This window comes from Falco biarmicus, chromosome 18 (genome assembly GCF_023638135.1).
Source record: "Falco biarmicus isolate bFalBia1 chromosome 18, bFalBia1.pri, whole genome shotgun sequence".
NCBI lineage: Eukaryota > Metazoa > Chordata > Aves > Falconiformes > Falconidae > Falco > Falco biarmicus.
In genome coordinates this window covers 5,928,835-5,947,188 of record NC_079305.1, presented here as the reverse complement: position 1 = coordinate 5,947,188, position 18,354 = coordinate 5,928,835, and the positions used below count along the sequence as shown (strand labels likewise).

The following is an 18,354-nucleotide window of genomic DNA, read 5'->3' as shown; positions in this document are numbered from 1 at the left end:
GTGGCGAGGGGCTGGTGGTGTTGCTCCCACCAGTGCCTGAATCTTTGTGCGGAGATGAACCAGAATGTGGTTACGGCTTGTTGTGAAGTTCTTGTAAAATGAAGACTGCAGCTCCTAAAGCAGTCTGTTTGCTGTTTTGACTGTACACCAGCATTTGGAATATTCGCTTAAAAAAAAAAAAAAAGTGCACAGCTGTCTCTAGATGGCTTGTCACTGGGGGTGGGTCTGGGGCCAGGTCTGTCCATCTCATCCAGGGAATGAGCTGGGATGCTAACGACCTGCACAAAGCAGGTCATTTTCCAGCTTTTGAAAGGTCTTGCTCTGCACGGAGGAGTATTTTCAAAAGACATCATTTATAAATTGTACTCAATGGCAAACACAACATACTGAGATCTTTGGAAAAGCAAGGCCACGTATATGCACCCCTAAACGTGATTCCCATTTCCTTTGTGGAATGGGTTGAATAATTAGTTGTGACTAATAGTGCAAGCGTGCTTTTCCCCCTGCTTGCTCGTTGTTGGTACCCTTGTGTCTATGGAACCTGTTTATTCTAAGCCCTTGCTGGCAGCTGCAGTCAGGTTTTGCTCACAGATGTTCAGCCCAGGGGCTGTTGGTGAGCTCTCTCTTCTCCCAAGCCCTCCCCGTGGCTCAGCTTCTCCCCGCCGGGCACCGGTGCCTCTGCGCTCAGCCTCTGCCGGGGGGTAACAGGATGCTCTGTACCCCCCGGGGTGATGGGTGCCTGGGTGAGAGGGAACAGTGCCAGGAGCTGCTGCAGGGTCCAGGACGTGTGGTGGCACGGGCAGCGGCACCACTCCTGCCGTGGGGGAAACCGGCAGCCTGGAGCCACAGCAACCCCTCCTCGTGGGCTTTGCTTAGAGCAGAAGGTCTAAGCTCAGCACCCAGCTGGGCAGAGGTCGCTGGCTTTTATTCTTAGAAGAATAATGAAGAGTAAGGAAGGTTGGAGACAATATTGTCATTAAATCAGGGTTTACTTGTAAAAATAAAGATGCAGTGATTAGTAACTGTGAAGGATGGCCCCTTGCTGGCACTGAAATACTGAATGGTGATGTTCTTAACTTCTTCACTTTTCCAGTCACCTCTTAGCTGACACTAGGATCTCGCAAACCCCCGCTTTGCACCAGGGAGTTTCATTGTACAGATCCTCCAACAGGACTATGGGCTGCAGCTCTGAGTTTGCTTTAGGCAGCATCAGTTTCTGGGATGTGTTTTTTCCTGGTGTGTGCAAAGTGTCTTGGACTGTTATGATTGCCTGTTTTTTCATCTGGTAGTGTTCAAGAGCCCAAAAACAGTCTCTAGGAAAGGAACAGAACATACATGTGTTTTTTTAGGTGTTTTGCTGGTTTTTTTCCTTGTGCAAACCTTGCAGCGAGCGTTTTTTCCTGTCTTCAGTATGTGCCACAAGGCTGCTCTTGCCTTCAGGTTTATCTTGTCAGCAGTTCATAGTAAATTGTTGTGGCGAGGTACGAGCCTGGCTGCCCGGTGAGGGGCAGCGGGCAGGCAGCCCAGGGTGGCCAGGTGGCTCATGGAGCTGATGGGCTGCAGAGAGGGTGCAGCCAGGGATCCCCGCTCCACCGGCCGGTCTCCCCTTGGTCTCTGCATGATGGGAGGGGTAAAGGGGTCTCCACCAGGGCCTCATGAACAGCAGAGCAAAGGCGGAGGGGCAGGAGGTGGCCAGGGCTGGCTTGGGGGACCTGCGCGAGTCCTGCTGGTTTGTTTGCTTCTCCCACCTGCAGAGAGGGCAGCCCTCCACCCTGTCCCCCCAGTGCTCTGGGGTCTCTGACAGAAGTGTGGCTGGAGGAAGCACTGGTGTCTGCTGGCAGGGAAAGCACCAGCTTTGTAGGATTCCCTCAGCTGGAGTACAGGAATAAGGACTAAAGGCAGGCAGGCTGGCTGGTGGATGCGAGGGGTGAGCTGCACGGCCGTGGGGAGCGCAAGGGTGAGCTTCCCGTGCACGAATGAGAGTGGAGGGGCTGGGGGCTCGGGAGTGCCCCGCGGGTCGGAGTCACCCCCAGGCTGAGCAGGGCTGGGACCAGGCAGGAGCGAGTCTGTGGGAGACGAGGAAGGGAATCCCCTTGGAAACTGCGACCTTGGCATAACAGCCTGGGTCCCTCTCTCTTCTTTCTCCGTGACTGTGCTTGGTGGGCTTATACACCTCTTTTTTTTTTTTTTTTTTTTTCTGTGTTTTTGTCTCCACCCAGGGCAGTGATGGTGACTCAGTGGATAAGAACAAATGCTGCACACTATGTAACATGTCCTTTACCTCAGCAGTGGTGGCCGAATCGCATTACCAAGGGAAAATCCATGCCAAAAGGTTAAAACTGTTGCTAGGTGAACAACCGGCATTAAAGGCCACAGGTAGGTCCAGAGGCAGCGAGCCGGAGCAGGAGGGTCCGGCGCGGGGCGACGCGGGCTCGCTGTGCCGAGGAGGCACGGCCAAGGCGCCGGCTTGGTGCCTGCGCGGCAGAGAATGGATAGCTGAGTGGTGATGGCCGGCAGAAGCAGCTATTCATTTGTGTTGCTGTCATAACAACCTTTAAAAATTGCTGATGCTCATTATTGCCTGCTTTGTTCACATAGATTAATGGTTTATCAGCCAGGCTGGCCTTTGTACGAGAGTCCTATCTCTGGCTCCATGCTTCTGAAATGTTTTGCTCAGTGGAAGATAATATCTCCTCTGGGCACAAATAGCCAAGCCTCGCTTTAATTATCAGAAGTTATTCGACAGCTCAGCTAATATGTTTAATAAACCTTTCGTGCTACTGTACAGAGCAGCATATCATTTGCTTTTACCTTAGAGGGAAATCTGGTCTTTAAAAACTGTTGGATCGATCGTCTTTTGATTTTTGCCCAGATGGGTATTCATGCTTTCCTCCACGGTGATTCCAATAATGCAAGCCTATTAACTTTCACATTTAAAAAGTCAAATGTTGGAATCGGATAATTTAACCATCTTATTGTTTGCTTAACCATAAAGCACCTGCAAAGTGCTAATTTACTGAGAAACAAAACTTCCTCTGTGGTTGTCAGGCCAGAGGATACTTGAACAAACTGTTTTTCTTGCTGACCAGGCGGGATGACTGGGCTGTGGTTCTGCAGACAGTTGTATTTTAGTATTGCTACCAGTGGCACTTCCTTCAGAGCAGAATATAAATTCAGCTGTGCGTTGTGCATCCTGCCTAACACAGAGTGCATGAATCCTAGATGTGATTAAATAAGGGGGGCTGGCTGTGCGTGCATGTGTGTGCGTGTGTCGCTTTTTTAACTTTACAGGCTGTAGGTGCTTATGTGTATAGAATATAGTCTGTCCTTTACCAGGACTGGCTTGGTAAACATTATCCCCTTGGCCTGAGGGAGCACAGGGTATCGCTTTAGGTGGTGGCTTGCGTGTTTTAACTAACAGGGAAGGTGCAGCAGAGTTTGCCAGTTGCTGAGGTGCATCCGAAAAGTGCCCGGTGCTCCAGGTGCTTGGCACAGACCCTGCAGGAGGCGAGGGTGCAGCTGCGGGTGGCAGGGGGTGCTGGCAGCTCCTGACCGTCCCCGTGGAGAGCTGGGAGGATGGATCTGACATGAACTGATGTGGTAATTTGCAGCTGAGTGAGGGCTCCTTAGGCTGTTCTCTGCAGCTGGCAAATAATTGCAACGGCACAGAGAGAAGTAGTGTACTCGTTTATGGTATGTAATTGTCCAGTGCTTGCATTGGTGCTCAGAACCCCATCCCTTGTGTGCAGCCTTCCAGTGGTTTCTCCTCTGGCACAAAGGACCTGGCACAAACCCTAGTATTTCTGCTTAAATCCAGGTGAGTCTCTGAGGGTCACAGGAGTGACCAGGGAATAGCGCATGGACCAATTCCCACATAAGTCAACAATTCGGATTCCCCTGCCAGCAGGGAAGGAGTTGCTGTTTTTACCTGTGGGGCCATTGTTGCAGGCAGGACCCTGGGGGTCTGGTGCTGTTGGGGCAGGTGGGGGAAGCAGCCAGGAGCCAGGGGTCTGCCTGCAGTGCTGGAGTCCTGCAAGGGCAGATGGACAGGCTGTGGGCAGGAGGGAACGGATCTGGGTGCAGCAGGTGCCAGCGGAGAGCTCAGTTACTGGTGAACCAGTGTTTCCATTAACAAAATCGGAGAGGTGTAGGCTGGCATAGGTAGATGAGAACCAGCTATACACCCTCCGTTGTTAGAGACCCCTGCAGGGGTGCTGAGGCTGACTTGCTGTGGGCTCTGTGCAGGATGGTGCTGGGGCCAGCCCTGACGTGCTGCCTGTGGATGCAGGGGCTGTAGGGCTCTGTCAGGGCAGGGCTTTCCAAGAGCTGCAGCTTTGTGTTGTAGTGTTGTCTAATTTTTTAATCACCTGGATCAGCCTCGCAGAGGCTCTAAGTGAGCCACACCGTGTGCTCCGAGAGTGATGGGCTCTTCAGCTGTTGTAATCACTAGGAAAGAGTAACTAACTCAAGGACTCATCAGCTCTTCCAGACACTTGATCTGGAAGATGGGGCTGAGCTGCAGGAATACATTAATAAGCACCTCCTCGCTCTCCAGTAGTTCTCAGAAACGTGCCCTTTGGACACATTTTCCTGGGCTTCCTACAGAGTCACCCAGCATTTTTCCACTGGGTTTTTTGTCTCAGTCCTTCATGGCTGGCACTAGGGAGCTTTTAGTTTCATAGACAGAGCTTCGGAAGGTCCAGGGCTCATGAGTCCTGGGAGCTGACCACACACAGCCCTGAGCATGCTGAATGCTCCCGGGGAGGAGGGTCCTGTCCTGGGGGCTTCACATGTCTGTGACAGCAGAGCAGCCAGGCTGCGGGTGGCTCTGCAGGGGAGTGGTGGCTGCACTCTTTTCAATAGGAAGATGTATTTTCCAGCTATTTTTCTTCCCCAGCTCCATGGAAGGGCATTCCAGAGGCTCTTGTACGCCCTGTGCTGGGACCAGTGGTGGCTCGCTTTCCCTTTCATTTTCATAAAGGAGATCGATAACATTTAAAATTAATCTGCTCAGAAGTAAGCTGCTAACTTGCAGCAATTAAGAGGTATTGATAATCACCTGTGTGTTGCTGCGGAGGGATCCAGCACCTTCTGACATTCCAGGGACCTGGAAGCTGAGCCCAGTGATCAAGGAGCGGGCGCTGGCAATTCAGGAGGCAGGAGCTCATGCCTGCAGCCTGACTGGTTAGCATCTTTAAAAGGGGTCAAGCTGCTGTTCTGATCGTCACACGGTAATCCTTCAGATGGTTAAATGGCTTGAATGTTTTGTTGGTGTTTCCCTATGCTCCTAAAAGTAAAGTGTTTTTTAACTTTCACATGTGATCAAAAAAAAATGAGAAAGACTCTCTACAAATACTTGAACTCTCATAATCTTTAAATTAAAAAAAAAAAAAGCATAAAATGTTTTCAAAGTTCCCCAAGTGCTCTGATTGTAGCTGAGATTAAACACAGTTAATCTGAAAAGGTATTTTTAGTGCCAATAGGCAAGTAAAAGTCAGTAATAACCTCCAGTTTTCAACGTCTGATTTTCAGCTTTGCACAAGAATTTATCCTGCTACTCTAAATTGTTGTGAATTTCCATGTTGACCATTTGTTTAATTAGCGGTCTTTGTGTAAAGGGAGGAAAGAAATGGCGAAATTCTTTGCCCAGCTGTCTTTGCAGGAGTCATTTTGTTCACACAGGCATACAATTGCCTCTGTGGAGCATAGCATCTCTTTAAATTGCACAGTAACAAAATGTATTTAGGGGACAAAATTAAGACTAATGAATGCAGTTGAAACTGCAAGGGAAATTCAGGAAGAATTCTTGAGCTGTTGGAAGAGCAGTGTTATCCAGTAAAAGGAAAAGAAAAAAAAAAAAAAGCATTGAAAAATACGTAATACTCTCAGCGAAGGTGAAAAATTTGAAAAATATCTGCAACCGGAATTCTGATCCTGGTGATGGTTCCTGGAGGCAGCAGCTCTGAAACACGCTCTGCTGCCAGGCTGTGGTGGGACCTGGAGCCACTGCTGGTAGCCAGAAATTCCCCGAGGCTTCACTCTGCAGAGCAGCTCCTCTCCAAACGCCGAACTTCGCCCTGGCCTGGCATCTGTTTCCAGCCGGGAAGCGGCAGAGGGACAGGATTCTGCAGATACCTCCCCTGCTGCTGACATCCCGCATGGGTCTGAGTGCTGAGCGTTCTTCCCTGCCAGCGGTGTTGTGCAAGAGCGCTGCTTCATATTGTACCTGAGAGCAGCTCAGGCACTTCCCAAGGGGTTTTGTGTCACGAGGTGAGATGTTTATTATGTCTGCTCTGCTGAATTGGGAAAGAACAGACTTCCCTGCCCTCATCATGGAGGTTGCATCAGTCCTAAACTGAAGCAACCTGTGCTCTGCGCAGCGTTGGAAGATGCGAGCCTATGTCCTACTCTGTGCCCCAACAGTTCTGTTCCCGCCCACCCCCCCGCCCCCAATTCCTGCCGGATAATCCAGATGTGCTTTCTGATCACCTGAAGCTGTAGCATCCGTCACCTGCCTTTGGGAGGGCTTGGGTCTGTTTGGTGGATGCATGTGGACACGTTCTGCCTCCGAACGGACTGCTGCTTGATATTCTGAGTTTTCTGTCTTAGTGTTACACCTTCCCTTTCAATTTTATCATTTTAATGAAGTACACATCTCTCATTTCTCAGCTGGTGTTTTCAGGAAATGGAGAAGTGCCTTAACAGTTGGTTTTTTTTGCAGTAGGAAAGCGATGTCTCCTCACTACAGTGAAATATTCGTGATCTTTTCCGTTGCTTCTGCTGCACAAGGTTGTAGCCCTCTCAGAGGCTTTATCTCACCACTATTGCTGATGAATTTCTCTAGTCATTTCCAACATCTTCCGTCAGCTTGCATCCAGTCATCACTATGAGTTATAAAACAAAGAATTGTGGGGGGAAATAGCTGCTGCTTTCATTGATCGAAGTGCGGGTACCTGCAGGCATTGTTTCAGGAAGGTGGAAATCGGCCCCTCAGCACCGGTAGTGCTGCGGCGTGAGTCATGGCTCTGTGGGGGCAGGTGCCTGCACGGGGGTCCCCTGCGTTTGGGGTGAGGTACAAGGGCAGGATTTTGCCAGCAGGAAAAGTTACCTTGGCTTCTTTTACCTTCCTGTTCTCTAGTTCCTAGAGCAGGGTTTGCATTCAAGGGGACAGAGTAAATGGCTTTCAGGTTTGGGTGCAAGGGTGCCCCCAGCAGCAGCTGGACTCTGCAAAAGTCCCAGATTTGTCTGTTGAAGAAAACTGAGTTTCTCCATTGCCCCACTGTCGTGGCTCAGTTACTTCGTCATTCTCATGCACAGTTCCTGGAGAGTGGCAATGATAAAAAGTTGGGTGCCATTTAAATACAGCTATGAATAAAAAGCTTTGCATGCAAGAAATGTCAAACATTAGTTCATTGCAAGAGTGCTAAAGTGTTTCTAACTTTGTATTTTGCTTCTTGCAGCAAAGTAAGACTTTCTCACTTCCCTCCCACAGCAAAAGGGAACGTAAGGCAGACTGTCAAGAGCTATTTAGCATTTTGAAATACTTGAAATAGTCAAACTAGCAGCTTTTATGTTTGTGTTTTAGATGGAGAAACATTTTTAACATTTGCTGTTTTGTGAGTGTTTATTATTAATTTTTGTGTCGCTGCTCAGGGAACGATCATGTTCTCTGTTCTGTAGTAGTTATGCAGTGCATATCAAAATGATAAATCGACATGTGCAGAGAAGTCAACTTTCAGCTGTTTCTCTTCAGGAGGATTTGGAAGACATGGGATGTTTTTGTTAATTGTCAGGCTGGGTTCAACGTGCCTTAGGACTGGTGGGAGTTGTAAATGGAACCTGGGGATTGTGGCTTTGCAAGAAAGTACTTGGTATTCTGAGTGCCAAGAGGAAATCCCTGCCATGCAGGAGCACCCATGTGATGCGGGCAGAGGGTCCCTGCCATGGGGGCTGCAGCCTGCAGGGAGGGGAGGCAGGCATGGTGGGCTCGATGCAGGGCTGGGGTGGAGGGGGGGGCTCTGGCGCAATCTCTCGAAGCAGGAGCGCTGCCAGCCTCCTTCCTGCACCATGTTTGGGTGAGCACAAGCCACCAAGCTCATCAAGAGGGACTTGGATGCACAGCCATGGGGCCACCAGTCCAGCTGATGGCTGAGCAGCAGGGGATGCTTCTGTCGTATTTCTTTAGTGAGTGAGAGATATAACTCCTGCGGACACCACCAGCTCTGCGAACTTCAGCCTCCCTGGTTCCCCTCTGGCAGCAGCTAACATATAAACAAGGAGAAAGCTGACTGAAAGATCTGATAGATTTAACTTTATAGCCTAGGGCCTGCAGAGCAGCAAGTCAGATATATCACAGAGCTCCTGGACCGCTGTAATAACTGGTTGTTTGCAATGGTCCAGATGCCCAGGCATCGCTACAGCCCCGTCCCGGCGCCTCGCAGTGCTCTGGAGCCACTCAGCCCTGTCGCGGGGCACAGGAGCGGGTCCCTGCAGCATCCCCGGGCTGTGCGCGGTCCCTGCAGCATCCCCAGGCTGTGCGCGGTCCCCGCACCCCTGGGCACTGACCCGCCCCCCCCCCCCCAGCAAGGCTGCTCGGGGAGCACCTGCGGGTGGTCACAGGAACATGTGAACAATAGGCAAGCTGTGCTCACTTTTCATGAGTCAGGTGTATGCTAAGTCTGCATAGTCTTAGTTTGGATGCGTGATATTGCTATCTCCTAATTTTATTCTTAATCAGCCTGCAGGCCCCCGGCTCCGCTCTTCAGTGTACTTGTCCTGTTGTTCGTGTTGCCTGCACCTCGGCAGGGCTGGGGATATGTCTTCTGCTGGCACCGTAGGTGTTGGAAAAGATGATGTTTTTAGGAGCAAAATAGAGCCGTGTCCGTCCTGAGTGCTGCCTGCTGCCCGTCAGCTGTGCTGGGAGTGTGTCTGGGGCAGCAGCGCGGCCACCACCAACCTGGGCTGCACCGGCAGAGCCGGCGCATGTGCGAGTGATGCTCCGGGCCCGGCATGCTGCAGTGAGGCCCCAGGCAAAGGGAAGAGGTTTCCCCTGTTGGTGTTGTGCTCGGTGTCTAACTGGGCTGGTTAAATGGAGGGCGGGCAGAGATTAGGCAGTGGAATCCTCTGGTGGGGTGAAATGAATCCAAACGAGCAGGCGGGCGGTTCGCGAGACAGCAGAATGAGGAGAAGAAATATCTTCTGCAGAAGCCAGTTGTGTAATCACTTTATTAACTAATCCCCCAAAGAGCTGGTTTGCTGGTGCTGTGCAGAGCGCTGGTGGCAGCAGCAGCAGAGAGGATGCTCCTCTCCAGGCGTGTCTGCAGAAGCAGTCGGGCGAGGAGGGTGACAAAGCCCCAGCCCACCGTCCGGGCTGTGAAACTCTGATACCTTGGCAGTTGTCATCAAAAACAATAGATGCTTGTAAACCCCTGGAAATCGATGAGGTTGTAAGTAATGCTATACGTAAGATAGAGTTTCCTGAGGAAAGTTAATAGACATCCATTCCAGAGCAGGTCAGCAGAAGATTCGTAACAATATTAACTTTCTCGAGCGATGGAGCCAATCACGGCGGGCTTCAGTCGCAATTACATGTCTAATTATATCCCTGTTTTGCTCAGTGCTGCTGCTCCTGGTATCAGACGCTGAGGTGGGTTCGGCACTTGCCAACCTGTGTTCTCATCAGGACTCGGCTGGAGTAGCGTTGAGCCCCTTGATCAAAGGAGAGTGACCGAGCTCCTCTTCACCACCTGAAAATTTGCCTATTCTTGTGTCAGAGAGAGAGTGGTTTGTTAATTATTTAGATAACAGATGTTTCATCTGGAAAAGAAAAGGAAAACCACATGAAAGGGAATTTTTGAATGAGGTGTGATAATTAAGTGCTAGTCACCGTATATTTTTGTATCCCAGTGTTACCTGAACTTTATTTTACTGTTTTTCCGTGGCTTTGTGACTTATTTTTTACAAAGTAGGAAAACTGTAGCAAACAAGGTGCAGCTCCATTATGTAAAGACTAATTACCCGTTTTTCTTTGAAATCATTTGGGGATCATGTTTGTGTTCCCGGGTGGCCTCATGATGAATCTGAAGGGAAATGAGATTAAATTCAGATTGTGGGTTGCTGGTACCTGTCAATTCACAATGTGAAGATATTTAAATGAGGGTGCTGACTATTAAATTATTTTCTTCATCTGTGACAATTTACAATTACTGCAGCTTTCCCTATTCTTTCTGAGAGCTTTTTCAAATACATTGAAAAAGAAGAATCCTGATGTGATGATAAATCTGTCTGTCTTGAGAAGTAGATGGCTTTGCATGTTTTGTTTATTCTCTGCTGGCAGTTTTTCCTGGAAGTAGCAATTTAAGCAGGGTAAGTTTAGCAAGTTTAGTCACAACAGTGGTAGGATGCGTAATGAGACCGTCTTCCTTTCCCAGCTAGTGAAGTGCAGCTAGCTGAGGAACAGCCCTATGCTAGCCTTTCATGCTGCTTTTTTTATGAGAAATGGTAGATTTCCAAGCAGTGCCATCCAGAATATCCAGTGGGACCCTGTAACTGCTGCTAATTACTCCCCGTGTCTAATGTGGGATCTGCCTCAGGCTCTGCTGTTACTCAGACAGCAACACCAGCCGGGAAAGGCTCATGTCTTAATGTTTTCATTTTACAGAAACTGCTCTGAGCTCCCTAAAGCCGCCGCACACGGATAGTGCCCCGGTGGTACCATCACCACATCAGCGGCGAGACTCGGACAGGTACTGCCAGCTCTGCGCAGCCTGGTTCAACAACCCCATGATGGCACAGCAGCACTATGACGGCAAAAAGCACAAGAAGAACGCGGCCAGGGCTGACCTGCTGGAGCAGCTGGGGAAGACCCTGGACCTGGGAGAGCTGAGAGGTGAGAGCACCAGTTCCAGAGAGCAAGGACCTGCTCCCGTGGGACCCAGTGGCCACAGTGATGCAGCCCTTGCCTGCTGTGGTTCCTCTGGTCAGGTGGTGCAGGGGAGACCATGTTGCTCTCGCTGCTTTATGAGGTTCCTACTACTGTAACAAAAATCCTCGCCTCTGCAATGGCGCTCTGTGATTTTGGCAGTATCCTTTAAGAGTTATTTCCTGGGTGTTTCTTTTGCCTCTTCCTAAAATAGTGCCTTCGATTAGCACACACTTCTGTCCTTGAGCAAATGTGGACTGTCCCTGTGAGCTGAGAGAGGAGGAGACGTTAAAGTGCTCAGCCCCACAGGGACGTGGGGATGGGATGTTTTTTGCTGGAGGCAGAGCACTCCCTACATCTCCCTGATGGAGAGCAAGGCATTAGCTGTCTTCTGTGATTTAATTAGTGCTTGTAAAAGGCTGCAATGGCCCTGGGTCAGCAGCAGCAGAGAGGAACCGAGCACTTGCTATGGCTATGTTAAACACAAGTTTTCTGTGTTCCCACTGAAGGGAGAGCAGCCATCCGTCCATCCATCTGTCTGTCTATCCATCCTGGCCGTGCCCTGCCAGGAGGGGCTCTGACACCCAGGGGGCCCCAGGCTCACCCAGATTTGGGCTTTGCACCCCTCTGGGAGCCCCCCACGTGCAGAGTGGAGCCACAGCCAGTGGCCATGGCTGCTGGAGCCCCCGCACGTCCCTGGTCCCCCCAGCTGCAGCCCCTGCCTGGTGCAGATGAAGGGCCGGTTCCGCCACACTGCGCCTGTTGATGGAGATGTGCTAATTTATACCGGCTGAGGATGTGGCTCAGGCTGAATTCTGAAGAAAGTGCCTTTTTAATATAGAGGTGTAATTACAGGAGAAGAGGTGCGAGCCTCCTGTTGGAAGTTTTCTCTGTGGTCTTGATTACAATTCTGTATGCACACAATGTATTTGACTGAAGTAGGCAGAGGAAAAAGTGCAGGTTTGATTTTCAAAACCGTGCGGGAGAGGAAGTCTGGTTTGCCAGCAAGATGTTGCATTAACATTTTAAAATACCTTTTCTTTTTTTCTTGCTAAATGAAATAATTTTCCTTTAAATACTAATGACTGTGCAGTATATTGTGCGTTTCTTGATCTCAAACAAACCTTGTAATAGTTATCCAGGTCCTTCGTGTGCTACCTAGTGTGACTCACAATGCCATAAATGATTCATGGGACTGAGTCACTGCCCGCTGTTGAAAATATGTGGGGAAATAAAACCTGGGACAATAACATGGAAGTGCTTAGTACTTTGAACTGTGCCAAGCTCAAGAGTGGCTGAGGATATCATTAACTGTAAATAAATCAGTTGTGAAGTGTTTTATTCATTTAGCTTGTGCCTAGGAGAGTTGAAATTGGAGGGCTTTACATACTCGTCAGCCTGTGTTGGTTTTTAACTTTACGACAGTTCTGTGCATGGTTGGGATTTGCAGCTGAACCTAACGTGGTGCTGCCGGTGCCCGTTGATCGCTGGGGAGGGGGGCTGCGGTGCTGTGCTGCGGCTGGGCGCATCCCCAGGTGCGGGGGGGAGCCAGCTTTGCTCCTCCAGTCGGGCCCTTCCAGGCCCTTGCTTTGGAGCCTGCGGCTCACAGGTGTCCAGGGCTCCCCAGTGAGCTGCGCAGCCAGACTCGGTGAGCTGAGGGAGATGTCCTTGAGCCTGCTGATGGTGTCCGGCAGAGCTTGAGAAATCCTCTTTCTCACAGTTGTTCTTAACTAGGGGTGTGAGATGCTCTCCTGTGTGCATTTAGCTGTGAGGCTGGAGCAGATGCCTGCAGAGGCAGGAGGCAGATCCCTGCAATGGCCAACATGGGAGGAGATCCACCTTCTGTCTGAGAAAACAGCTGTGCCTTAGCAGGTAAAGGCATTTCTGGCTTCAAGAGAAATGGCAATGGTGGCAGTTCAGAGGTAGCCAGTGGCGATCTATCCCAGCTCAGCAGCAGCACCTTGTCTGACCGTCGCTGCCGATGTCCGGTGGGTTTGGCAGTACCTGGTGGGAATTCCAGCTGTGAGCTCTCCCTGCTCTGCTCTTGTTTTGCTACCTTGGTATTCACTAGAATGCAAAGTCACTTCCTTTCCATGCTGCTCCCGGTTGCTTCTCCCATCACAACTTAATATAAATATTAATTCTATTTTGACTGCTGTGGGAGATGAGCATTTGATGCATTGTGTGAGCCTGGAACAAGCAGTGTCAGTTGAAGTACAACATTTCAGCAGCCTTTGATGTTTTGATAATGGCTATGATAAAATATTTATTGATAAATATGAATGTGTATTTGGAGAAATAAGAATAGAAATATATTTTTGGACAACTGATATTTATAGGAAACAAAAGCATTGGTTCTTCTCGCCAAGTGCTCATCCTGCAATTTTGAAGTCTTGTTTTCTACTCAGACATGAGAAAGAGGAGAAAAAAAAGAAGGAAAAAGAAACCTCATTAACAGCACCTTTTCTCTTGTCTGTACAGAGTTAAAGCTGCAGTACGCATGGTGGCACGGCCAGCTGCCTTGGCCGAGCAGAGGGCGCGTTGCGGGTTTGCCAGTAGTGCCCACAGCCACTCTGCGGGGTCCGACCCAGCCTCGCTGAGCAGCTTCGTGGGGCTTTCCAGCCTGGACAGCAGAGCCGGTCCTGGACCCCCTGCTCCCAGGGATGGGCTGGACACCAGGGGAGCTGGAGGACAGCCCCTGGAAGAGGAAGAAGAGAGTTTTCCTGCTGCAGAGCTGCCGCCTCTGGCTGCCGCGGTGCCCAGCCAACCCTGGAGCAGATCGTGCGAAGACGGAACGAGGTGGGGATGGTGACAAGCCCTGAGTTCTGGGCTCTGCCCCCACAGCTTGCACCTGTTCAGCAACACGGAGCTGAAGCTGCTCCATCGGAGGCACCGGTGCGGCTCCGTCTGGCGGCTCTCGCCTCCCCGCAGCCTGCACCAGGCGGCGAGGGAATTGCGTTTTTGCTCCATCAGCTCACATTTCACCAGTGTGACTTCATGTTGGCGTTATCCATCACGGAGTTCTCTTGTTCCTGCTCTGACGCAGGTGGGCTCGGCAGGGGCAGGGGCCTTGCAACAGAGACTGGCATATCTCAGTCGTGGGGAATTTAATTAATAACGAACTCTGCTTATTGCTGGTGCTGAGCCAAAACCCCGCAGCAAAATGGTCTCTCTGTGAAGGCTGGCGCAGTGTTTGAAAGTCTGGGCTTCGTCACATGGATTCAGTGTTGCCCTTTCCTGTATGTACGCCTTTGAATGAATAAAATGAGCACAAGGCTTTACGTACAGGGCGGACCTCCCTTCATCTCGTTGGTGTTTATAACCTGCGCTTCAGCACCTTTTCGCGTGACAGCAAACAACTTGCCCAGGCACCCTGGGCTCTCTTTGGTGCCTGCTAGTAGAACCTGAATTTTACATAGTGATGGAGACAGATTCTGGGCCAGCCTGGAGCTGATTAGATGGGATCCTGTAAGATCCTCCCCATGCAGGAACATTGGTCTTCTTCCCAGGACACTCAGTCCCTGGAGAATAGGAAAAGCACCATGCCCTGGGGCAGAGGCTGGTGCCTCTCAAGGGCATTACACTGTGGATCCCTAAAATAAAATGCAGCTGCCTCTCCATAAAGCAGGATCGGGAGGGCTGCACAGGGATGTTGTCACCTGAAGCCTTTGTGTTTTCAGGTGAATTGTCACAGTCGCAGGTGCCATCTTGTGAAATCAGGCAAGAGCTGAGTTTTCTTTTCCTTCTCAGCCTATAATTTCTTTGTGTGCCTTATAAATATTTTTCATTCTGTGCTGTCACGTTTGGTTAGTAAAAAGCGATGTTATTAACAAGTCCTTCCCTGGAATGTATTTTAGTGCATTTTATGCAGAATGACATTAATGACTTTACTTGCTAATATTTTATTTAATGGATAAAAGAGCACATTCCATTTTACATGAATGCATGTCATGATGTAAGGGAGGGAATGCTGATGTGTCGTGAGGGTACAAAAGTCGGTGTGAATACAGACAGAGCCCAGCATTTCCTAGCACAGACTGCTCTGGTTGGGACCACCTTCCCGTTGCAGAGTGCTTGCTGTGCTAATACTCAACTCCAACATGCTTTGGTTGGTAGCGTTTTATGGAACCACAGTTTCAGCCAAGTTGGCAGCTTTGGTGAGCTCCAGTGAGATCACATACTGTTAATTTTGATGTTATGGAGGTGATTATTGCCGCTGGTTTCATCTTGCAGCTCATCTCAGGCTAGTTTCCTTTCTCCGTGTCTCGTTTCGGTGGAGTTCATGTCACACCCAAGACTCTCCCTGTACAAGCCCATCCAGGATGGGGGACTCAGCCAAGGGGTCCTGCAGTCCTCGTCCTGCCGCAGGTGCAGATTGGCGCTGGTCCAGCCCCAGTGACATTGCCATCCATCTCAAACCTATCTGTGCACACTAGCAGGTGTGTGATTCCGCTGAGCGCAAATGAGTTCATAGCATCAGCCAGTGGGAAGAGCTGCTGTGGTGGAGCAGTGCTGCGTGCTGCCGGTGCTGGGCGTGGGGGACAGGGTTCCCCCCTTGTTCATCATCATGTGCAGCTGTGACACGCTGGTGGGAAAAAAAACAGTGTCCTGAGTTAAAAACTGTAATTGCTGATGGCGTTTCCACCTACACAAGTAATTAAGATTCAATAAGGCTGCTGTTAATGTACGCTGTTAAATTAGCTGCTGAGCATTAGAACCTTATTACCTTAATTTAAAGTATTACCAGGTTTTTCGTTCCCCAGCCCTGATCTCTGCCGTGCAGCAATCACGGCATGGTCTGAGGGCTTGGTCTGCAGCAAGGTGCTAACGCAGCGCCTGTGTCAGCCATGCACTGCCTTTTCCATGCTCTCCCCTGTGCTGTGGCATGTGTGTAGGGGGTTTCTGATGCCTGTTGCCTTAATAAAGGAAGCAGGAGCTGCCAGCTACGGACAGAGGGTTTGACTATAAAACCATTGCTACTGCACCAAGAATAAATTCAGTAAGGAGAGCATCCATAAGCATATTTGCAATTTGAGTTTTGTTCTGTGCCACATCATAACACACAAAAATAGAGGTGACTATTTAAATACTTACGCATAATCGCTTGCTTGCTATTCTCAAGTACTCATCTGAATTTTTTTGAAGTATTTCTTAGAGAAGATGTTTAACTTCATGTTGGGCCAGATTCCTAGGTGAGAGATGTATGAAGTGTTTGAGAAAAGTGGGGTGGGTAGTATAGCTTGTGTCTGAAGTTCAAAAAAAGACAAGTTATTTTTTTTGGAGTCTGTAGGTGCAGCTGGGAAATGGTAAGTTTGTATATAGCCTTTGCAGCTGATTATGGTATGCATAAACTGATCAAATTCAAGAATGCCGTGCATTATTTGTTCTAAATGAATTGTTTTAACAATTTCTGCAAAGAAATAATACTGCAGAAAGTCAAAAGAGACTATGATATGGTACATTAAAACTGTTTCTAAAGAGCACAGCAGCCCATGCTGAGAATCCCACAACTCTGGTATTTTTAAGTGGATCCCTTCAATTAAGCTTGAAATGATCTGTTCAGATCTTCATGAAAGTGAATCAGTGCAGAGCAGAGACCTCACCACAGAGACTCTAAAATCGCAATTCTCTTTTTCCTAGGAGTACAGGGCAGAAATTACTTTAGCATCAATGGTTTGCTGTGATGCTGATGGACATGTAATGTCAGTGATGCTAATGCAGTCTGTGATGCCAAGGGAATTATTAGGATGTTAAAATACAAGAGAGAGGAGGGCAGAAGAAACCACTCTCTGACACTCAGCATAGTAAGGGAGACAACAGAATCAGGGTCTGAAACACTTATGTCTGCATTTAAATGCTTAATTCATGTCAGGTTTTGGCCTGCATACCAGGAACAAGAGCCCTCAGACTGCTCTACCTCTCAGGGATGTCCAGAAGAGAAACAGGCATTCAATGTACGTTCAGCTGCACTCCGTTCCCTTCTGCAGGACCTGGTTTTGTTGCTGCTCTGGTTCTTAGAAGAGGCTTCTCATTTCTCCCACAAGAAATAGATGGGACCACCCAGCTAGCGGTCCATCTCTTGGCCCAGGTCACTTATGGAAGGATAATGAAGAAAAAAAAAAAAAAAGAAAAGAAAAGAAAGAAAGAAACTAATTGGATCTGCTTTTGCAGGTTTTGCAGGTGTGGAGGAACTTCCCCAGTAGCATTGTGGTGGTCTGTGATTACAGAAAGTTGTGAGGAATGTTTTGGGTGAAAGCTTGTTGAGAAAGTCAAAATAGAACATTAATGTGTAAATAATTACATGATCTATCCTGTGCTAAGCAGGCTAGTGTCCTCTCCAGAGGGAGGGAGGAGTGTGCCAGGGCACTCAGAGTAAATGCCTCAGAACTGGACCAAACGTTTTTCCAGGAGACAAACTGACACGAATTATCAGCTGTTCCCAGCAGCTGCTGGGCAGCATGCTGCCTTGGAAAAAGGTCTTTTCTCCTTCACCTCCAATTCTGACTGCTGCCTGTCTGCTGGGTCCCTGTTTCCAGATTTTCAGTTTTCCAGAGGTGGTAGTTGAACCCAGTTTGAAGATGTTTCTAAGTTGCATACAGAGAAACGTGGCTCTTCTCTTATTATCGTGCCATGGTCAGCAGTGCCTGCAGATATAATTCTGCAAAGTCTCCTGTTCATGTTCTGTGCGTGCATGCTCTTAGGTGAATAAATGTCTTGTCTGCTGTGGATGTCTCAGAGATGTGAAGTCTGATCTTAGCTGAATAGACAAAACACAGGCTGATCTTGTTGGGTTTAGTTCTTCAGCTCGGATTTTTCCAGTGAACGTGCTGAGGGACTTTCTCTGACTTTGCTTATAAATTGCTTTGCAGTTTCTGTTTGAGATGTGCATGAATCTGCTTAATTGCCTGGGTTTTTTCTTCCCTGCAATCTGTGCCCAGAGGCAGAGCAGTGAATTAGGGGAGAAATGCTGTTTAAACCAAGTGCTTTTCCCATGCAGGGAGCCATGGGTGGTGCTCCTTGGGGTGGGGGGTGTCTTTCCCGTGGGTCCAGCAGCCTCTTCCGAGGTGCAGCCTTTGCCCTGTCCTGACCCAGGGAGCGGGACAGGCCATAGTCCACACTTCTGTTGCTCTGGAAGTGTTTGTGTGGTTTGGTTCAGTGCTGCTGACACCATTTGTCTCCTTTTTGCTAGCAGATAGACAGACCTTGCGTGCATACGACCCGTGCACATCTCCAGTGTTGCACGGTCGCCTGCCTGGTCTGGTCCTGCCTTAACTTGCTCGGCTGACAGCACTGCTGCACTTAGGTAGCTTCTCTGCAGTTTGCATCACAATCCAATGAAATGCAGCATAGTTACCTAGCAAATCACTTGTAACTGTGGCAATCCAATAAACAATGAAGTGGAAAGTAGCAGAGGCAGCTAAGAGATTTGTTAG

General features: G+C 49.2%; 1 protein-coding gene across 3 annotated transcripts in view; it reads left to right on the top strand.

Annotated features, from left to right (window-relative positions):
* Positions 1–18,354, top strand: part of ZMAT4 (zinc finger matrin-type 4) — a 67,021-nt gene that overhangs the window by 38,814 nt on the left and 9,853 nt on the right. For all 3 annotated transcript variants that reach the window (XM_056321705.1, XM_056321704.1, XM_056321703.1), the window contains 2 exons: positions 2,220–2,376; positions 10,661–10,888. In XM_056321705.1, coding sequence (XP_056177680.1) covers positions 2,220–2,376; positions 10,661–10,888 — 385 coding nt within the window. The remainder of the gene's footprint in view (positions 1–2,219; positions 2,377–10,660; positions 10,889–18,354) is intronic.